The 8,152-nt window shown below is 48.4% G+C and overlaps 1 protein-coding gene across 1 annotated transcript in view; it reads left to right on the top strand.

Annotated features, from left to right (window-relative positions):
* GALM (galactose mutarotase (aldose 1-epimerase)) overlaps nt 1-7,742 on the top strand; it is a 90,438-nt gene extending 82,696 nt beyond the window's left edge. The window contains exons 5-7 of the mRNA XM_011997336.1: nt 1,497-1,638; nt 4,824-4,998; nt 6,851-7,742. Coding sequence (XP_011852726.1) covers nt 1,497-1,638; nt 4,824-4,998; nt 6,851-6,928 — 395 coding nt within the window. The 3' untranslated portion in view covers nt 6,929-7,742. The remainder of the gene's footprint in view (nt 1-1,496; nt 1,639-4,823; nt 4,999-6,850) is intronic.
* The last annotated feature ends 410 nt before the right edge of the window (nt 7,743-8,152 follow it).

Genomic DNA, 8,152 nt, shown 5'->3' with positions numbered 1-8,152 from the left:
AGGCAGGGGGAAACTATGTCAAAAAAGAAAGAAAGAGAGAGAGAGAGAGAGAGAAAGGAAATGTCCTCTTTTACTCAGATAGATTTGTGTGTTCTCTCAGCATTTAGGAACCCACAAAAGCAGAACCAAATGTTTTAAATGACTGGCAATTGGTTCTTCTTTTACTTTTTAAATTATTTTAATGGTAAGGTACAAGTTCCTGCTTTTTCTTAGCCTCTTAAGATTTCAGCCCTACTTTGCATGCTAATTCTCTTCCCTAATAACAGTAGAAGCCAAGTTCCTAAAATTGCCATTTGACCACATGAAAGGGAAAAATAATTATCACCCTAAAAGAGTATGTTAACCTCCTATCGCTTGCATTTACCTTTAAAATGTGTGAGACAGCTCTGGGACTATAAGAAAACTTTTTAGGCCAGGCATGGTGGCTCACACCTGTAATCCCAGCACTTCGGGAGGCCACGGCTGGTGGATCACCCGAGGTCAGGAATTGGAGACTAGCCTGGCCAACGTGGTGAAACCCCGCCTCTACTAAAAATACAAAAATTAGCTGGGTGTAGTGGTGTGTGCCTGTAATCCCAGCTACTTGGGAGGCCGAGGCGGGAGCCTCCAGCCTGGGCGACAAGAGCAAAACTCTGTCTAAAAAAAGCTTTTAAGAAGACTCAACTGTATCATTGTTTCAGGCTCTGAAACAGAGTCCTTTTCTCTTTCCTCTTCAAAAAGAAAGGGCTGGAGCGATTTGGCCTGTTACAGAGGAACCTGGGATTCTCTATTCTTGGTGCAAGGTTCTAGCACCTGGCTGTTACTCCTGGGTGGGCCATAATTTTAAGAGGAAGTGGATCATCTTATCCTGGGGTTTTCCACCTGAGCTGCTCAGAACCTGTACTTGATTCAGCCAGAACAACTCTGGCTTTTATATATATGTTACTATATATTGATGAGTATATATTTTCCATTGTCCCTTGGAATCCACAGAAGACTGGTTCCAGGACCCCCTACTGATACTTAAATCATTGGACACTCTAGTTCGTTCTATAAAATGGTGCAGTATTTGCATATAATCTGAGCCCATACTCCCATATACTCTATTTACTTATTTATTTATGTGAGGGTTGTTTTGTTTTCTCTTCCCCACCCTCTCCATATTTGTTTGTTTTTGAAGACAGTCTCATTCTGTCACCTATGCTGGAGTGCAGTGGTGCAATCATGGCTCACTATAGCCTTGACCTCCTGGGCTCAAGCAGTCCTCCTGCCTCAGCCTCCTAAATAGCTGAGATCACAGGCACACATCACTATGCCTGGCTAATTTTTTACTTGTATTTATTTATTTATTTTGGTAGAGATGGGGTCTCTGCATGTTTCCCAGGATCTGGGCTCCAATCTCTTTAACAAATTAAAATGAAGGTGGAGAGGGTAGAACCAGTGAGTGTTTGGGGAGGCTCTATATAAAGATGAAACTTGGGCATTTATCATCTTTGTTTTCTGTCTCCTCCCATCAGGAGAAGTTGCCCCGGTGCAAGGAACTGCATTCGACCTGAGAAAGCCAGTGGAGCTGGGAAAACACCTGCAGGACTTCCATCTCAATGGTTTTGACCACAATTTCTGTCTGAAGGGATCTAAAGAAAAGCATTTTTGTGCAAGGTGAGGTACTTTTCACTTCCTGAGTCTGTAAGGAAGAAAGAAATGACACCACCTCCTATCTTCCTCTGGGGCTTTTCCTCTGGCCACATCCGTGGCATTTACCGTGCTACAGGTGACCCAATACCACACCCCATATTTTCTCAAAGCTCCCATGGCACAGGTGAGCTCTGTAGAATGTATCCTCCTCCCGCTGCCTGCCATTACCCCTAGGCCCCCTGCTCAGCACCCCTTCTCTCACTGTCTGCCTGTTCTTTAAGGCTCATTTTCTGTTGGAAGCCTTAACTCTTCCTAGCGTAAGTCACCTTGGCCATCATCGAACTTCCAGAGGCTTTGTGTTTTCTCGATCTGTGACTTATGCCTGCCTACTCCATGGCCAGTTGGAGGCTAGGCATCTCCCGCAGCACTCACCGCCTCCAGCCTTGACCGATAGACACTTGTGTGCACACTCTCGCCTTCTCACCAAATCCCAGCTCCTCATGTCATTTCATCTTTGTGAAGCCCTACCTCTACCCTAACACCTAGTATCATCCTTGGCACTAGCAAATAATGAATAAATATTTGCGGAATTAACAGTTGGTTTTTTTGGTGAGACAGAGTCTTGCTCTGTCGCCCAGGCTGGAGTGCAGTGGCGGGATCTAGGTTTACTGCAACCTCCGCCTCCCGGGCTCAAGCGATTCTCCTGCCTCAGCCTCCTGAGTAGCTGGGATTACAGGCATGCGCCACCATGCCCAGCTGATTTTTGTATTTTTAGTAGAGATGGGGGTTTCGCAATGTTGGTCAGGCTGGTCTTGAACTCTTGACCTTGTAATCCACCCGCCTCAGCCTCCCAAAGTGCGGGGATTACAGGGGTAAGCCACTGCACCCGGCTCAACAGTTTTTAAATAAAGCAGAGAAAATGACTCAAACCTAATAGTGACAGAAAAAAGGTCAAAGACCTTCTCCGGGCTGGGGGTGGTGGCTCACGCCTGTAATCCCAGTACTTTGGGCGGCTGAGGTGGGCGGATCACTTGAGATCAGGAGTTCAAGACCAGCCTGGCCAACATGGTGAAGCTCTCTATCTCTACTAAAAATACAAAAATTAGCCGGGTGTGGTGGCGCGGGCCTATAGTCCCAGCTACTCGGGAGGCTGAAGCAGGAGAATTGCTTGAACCAGGGAGATGGAGGTTGCAGTGAGTGGAGATTGCACCACTGCACTCCAGCCTAGGTGACAGAGCAAGACTCTGTCTCAAAAAAAAAAAAAAAAAAAAAAATCCCTTCCCTGACTCTGAGCCCCAGTACAAGGTCCCAGCAGTGTTCCTGCAGCTCCACCCCACTTTCCTCCTCTGTGCTCTTACCCACATTCCTCTCCCCACCCCGGGAGACCCTCCTGCTCTCTCCACATTTACCCAAATCCTAGCCCTCCTTCTCCAAGCATCTTTCTCAGAACCTCTTGGTTAACTGCCTGTGGTGGGGATGTTTTAACTATTTCATGCATGTGTTTTGCCTCTCAGTGAAACTATAAGACCCAGGCCTGTTTTAATCTATATCCCTTCAACACCAAGTGTAGGACCAGGCAGGAAACTCCCCACTGTAGAGGCCTGGATTTTTATGTTTTATTTTGCTTTGTTTGGTTTTTGAGACAGGGTCTTGCTTCATCACCTAGGCTGGAGTGCAGTGGCGAGACCGCAACTCACCTGCAACCTCAATCTCCCAGGCTCAAGCAATCCTCCCCACTCAGCCTCCCAAGGACCATGCGCCTAGCTAGGTTTTTTAATCGTTTATTTTTGTAGAGATAAAGTCTCACTATGTTTCCAGGGGTGGTCCCAAATTCCTGAGTTCAAGCAATCCTCCTGTCTTAGCCTCCCAGAGTGCTGGGATTACAGGCTCCACCATGTTTGGCCAAGGCCTGATTTAAAAAAAAAAAAAAAGAACACAGTGAATCTAGTGAAAACCCACAGCAGGACTGTTATGAGGGGAGACCTAACTAAAAAACAGCCTGCTTAAGTCCCAGGGAAGGGAACAGTTTAATTTAGAAAAGCTTATCTTCACTTTCATGAGACAAGGCTGGTGGTTTTGCCAGGTCAAGCAGAGAGCCCCAATTCTTTATGAAAAAGAATCTCAGTAGGGCATGGTGGCTCACACCTGTAATTCCAGAACTTTGGGAGGCTCAGGCGGGTAGATCACCTGAAGTCAGGGGTTCAAGACCAGCATGGCCAACATGGTGAAACCCCGTCTCTACTAAAAATATAAAAATTAGCCAGGCGTGATGGTGGGCACCTATAATCCCAGCTACTCAGGAGGCTAAGGCAGGAGAATCGCTTGAACCCGGGGGGCGAAAGTTGCAGTGAGCCAAGGTTGCACCACTGCACTCCAGGCTAGGCAATAGAGCAAAACTCCATCTCAAAAAGAAAATAATCTCAGGCTGGGTGCAGTGGCTCTCATGCCTGTAATCCCAGCACTTTGGGAGGCTGAGGTGGTCAGATCACCTGAGGTCAGTAGTTCAAGACCAGCTGGGCCAACATGGTGAAACTCCGTCAATACTAAAAGTACAAAAAAAATCAGCTGGACGTGATGGCGGGCACCTGTAATCCCAGCAACTCTAGAGGCTGAGGCAGGAGAATCGCTTGAACTATGGGGGCAGGGGTTGCAGTGAGTCAAGATTACACCACTGCACTCTACCCTGGGCGACAGAGCCAGACTCCGTCTCAAAACAAACAAACAAACAAAGACACAAAAAGTAGCTGGACGTGGTGGTGTGCACCTGCAGTCCCAGCTACTGGGGAGCTGAGGTGGGAGAATTGATTGAGCCCAGGAGGCTGAGGTTGCAGCCTGGGCAATAGAGCAAGACTCTATTTCAAAAAAAAAAAAAGAATCTCAGCCTCTCCAGGACCTTGTTCTCTCCAACCTGGCTGCTGCCTTCCTCCTTACTCCCCAGCTGGCAGGAGTGAGTCTGTTTTGTGATGCCCCAAAGAAGCCAAGATCAGAGTGAGACGTTGCTACTGAGGATCCTGAAAGCCACCTGCTCATGCCTTGCTTTTGAGACTGGAAGAATTTTCCATCATGCTCTTCTTACCTTCATCTCCTCCTTATATCTGGTCCCTGCTCTGTGGCTGGGTCTGATTCCTGTCTCAAAGCTGCTTCCCAGCTTCTACTCCTCCCCGCCTGCTTTTCTGCCCTGGACTCATGTGGTTTGTGTTTCTTACCAGGGTGCATCATGCTGCAAGCGGGCGGGTACTAGAAGTATACACCACCCAGCCCGGGGTCCAGTTTTACACGGGCAACTTCCTGGATGGCACATTAAAGGGCAAGAATGGAGCTGTCTATCCTAAGCACTCTGGTTTCTGCCTGGAGACTCAGAACTGGCCTGACGCAGTCAATCAGGTAATGCCACAGGCTGGCTTGTTGGAGTGGAGTTGTGTCCAAGGTCACACTATACGACAGAGTTCACTACACTCGGATCAGGTTGTATGATTCAAAAGTTCAGGCTTTGTTTGTTAGGTTGTTTTTTTTTTTGTTTTTTTGTTTTTTTTTGAGACGGAGTCTCACTGTGCTCCCAGGCTGGAGTGCAGTGGCGTGATCTCGGCTCACTGCAAGCTCCGTCTCCCGGGTTCACGCCATTCTCCCGCCTCAGCCTCCCAAGTAGCTGAGACAACAGGCGCCCGCCACCATGCCCGGCTAGTTTTTTGTATTTTTAGTAGAGACGGGGTTTCACCATGTTAGCCAGGATAGTCTCGATCTCCTGACCTCGTGATCCACCCGCCTCGGCCTCCCAAAGTGCTGGGATTACAGGCTTGAGCCACCGCGCCCGGCCCTTGTTAGGTTGTTTTTTGAGACAGAGTCTCATTCTTGTCGCCCAGGCTGCAGTGCAGTGGCGTGATCTCAGCTCACTGCAACCTCCGTCTCCTGGGTCCAAGCGATTCTCCTGCCCCAGCCTTCCAAGTAGCTGGGATTACAGGCACCTACCACCATGCCTGGTTAATTTTTGTATTTTTAGTAGAGATGAGGTTTCACCATGTTGGTCAGGCTGGTCTCAAACTCCTGACCTCAAGCGATCCACCTGCCTTGGCCTCCCAAAGTGCTAGGATTACAGGCATGAGCCACTGTGCCCGGCTCAAAAGTTCATGCTTATTCTCTTCTCCAAGTCACAGAAAACCCACAGCCAAGCTACTGACTTGGGATTTACATGGTTTTAAGAAAGCTCAAAGCCTTTATCCAGTTTGTTTCTCCTTACCAATACCTTCTCGTTTTCTGCAGCCACACTTAAGGAGCGCTTCCATATCGTCTCCTCCTGTGTGCTCCCTCATAACTTTCTTTTCTGGTTGTTACCTAAAGCAGTACTCCTGAAAGTGCCAGCACACAATAAGAAACTTGCACCTTGGGCTGGGCAAGGTGGCTCATGCCTGTAATCCCAGGACTTTGGGAGGCTGAGGCGGGAGGATTGGTTGAACCTGAGATTGAGGTTAACCTGGGGAACACAGGGGGACCTCATCCTTACGGATTATTAGAAAAATTAGCCGGGTGTGGTGGTGCACACCTGTGGCCCCAGCTACTTGGGAGGCTGAGGTGGGAGGATCACCTGAGCCTGGGAGGTCAAGGCTGCAGTGAGCCATGATCACACCACTGCACTCTGGCCTGTGCAACAGAATGAGACCCTGTCTTAAAAAAAAAAAAAAAAAAAGGGCCAGGTGCGGTGGCTCACACCTGTAATCCCAGCACTTTGAGAGGCTGAGGCAGGCGTATCACTTGAGGTCAGGAGTTCACGACCAGTCTGGTCAACATGACAAAACCCTGTCTCTAGTATAAATACAAAAAGTAGCTGGGCATGGTGGCAGGTGCCTGTGATCCTAGCTACTTGGGAGGCTGAGGTGGCAGGAGAATCGCTTGAACCCAGGAAGCAGGGTTTGCAGTTAACTGAGATTGTTCCACTGCACTCCAGCCTGGGCAACAGAAGTGAGACTTCATCTCAAAAAAAAAAAAAAAAGCCTACACCTTGCACCGGATTATATATCAACACACTGCTTCCCTTCATCAGGAAAGCCTTCCTTTAACAAAGTGTGCTTTTTTCCACTCTGATTAAACTTCTTTATCTCACCATGAACCAATCATAAACAGTTCCCGCACTGGCGGCCCTCCACGGAGCACTGGTCTAGAGGACTGTCCAGAAGCACACCCGAATGGTTAATGTTGCAGCCTGTGGTGTCAAATGTCACCTGTGTTGCTTCCCCCTTCACAGCCCCACTTCCCTCCTGTGCTGCTGAGGCCTGGTGAGGAGTATGACCACACCACCTGGTTCAAGTTTTCTGTGGCTTAAGAAGGTGTGAAGATATGATCCAGTCCAGGGCTAGGCTCAGCCGCCTGTCTCCTGTCCAGAAAAAAGGTGAAGATTAAGAAGCTTTCAGAATGATTCTATGGATTAAAATCATACAAATGGTGGCTGTCGTGAGAATCAGTCTGGGTATTGATTTCCTTTTCCAGTGACTGGCTCCAGGCCATGTCTAATGACCAGCTCGATTCCCTGTGCAGTTCAGAGGGCAAGTGAACCCAACCAACGATGTCGTCATCTAAGCCCTGATCCTAGCCAGGGACTCCCATGCTGCTGTTGGCTCCATCTCTCCACGCTGCCTCTTTCAACTTTTCGCCCTTCCTTTCTTTGAAGCTATTCTCGCATTGCTTTTGTTTCCTCCTCCTTCACCTCCAACCGCTGTCAGCAGCACTCCGGAGTTTTCAAATGTCACGTTAGCTCACCCTGCATGCTGGGAGATGGACCTGTCTCTATACAGCAGTAGATGATTGATAAGTGAGGAAACTGAGACTTAAGAGAGGTTGAAGACCAACAAGCTAATAAATAAAAAGTTGAGGCTGGGCACGGTGGCTCACGCCTGTAATCCCAGCACTTTGGAAGGCCAAGGCAGGCGGATCACGAGGTCAGGAGATCGAGACCATCCTGGCTAACACGGTGAAACCCCATCTCTACAAAAAATATTAGCCGGGTGTGGTAGCACGCGCCTGTAGTCCCAGCTACTTGGGAGGCTGAAGCAGGAGAATCGCTTGAACCTGGGAGATGGAGGTTGCAGTGAGCCAAGATTGTGACATTGCACTGGGCAACAGAGCAAAACTCCATCTCACAAAAAAGAGAGAGAGAGAGAAAACAGCTCTCTCTGTCTCTAGGGAGAGGGAGGGGACTTCCAAGAGGAAAAGGCCTGCAAGAGCCTTTGGGTTGACTGAGAAAGCACAGCCAGGCCAATGCTTGGGAAGAAAGGCAGGCAAGCACTGGAGACAGGAGATACTAGGGTGAAGAGAGAGCCTTGCCTTTCACAGCACAGTGAGCATGACATTGCCCCAGGGACAGAGGTTGTGTTATATGACAAGGCTGGGGGCTCCTTCTTTCCTAGACAATCAAAGCATCGGTGATGGGTTTTGGTTGGTGATTTTGAAAAAAAAAAAGTATGTTATACTAATATATACTGTACTGAATTGAAATAAAACCAAAATCTGCATCTTCAAAAGACTTGTTCCTTTACTCAGCTTTAAGTCT

Source organism: Mandrillus leucophaeus, unplaced genomic scaffold (genome assembly GCF_000951045.1).
Source record: "Mandrillus leucophaeus isolate KB7577 unplaced genomic scaffold, Mleu.le_1.0 Scaffold538, whole genome shotgun sequence".
NCBI classification, from domain to species: Eukaryota; Metazoa; Chordata; class Mammalia; order Primates; family Cercopithecidae; genus Mandrillus; species Mandrillus leucophaeus.
This window is presented reverse-complemented; position numbering and strand designations above follow the sequence as displayed.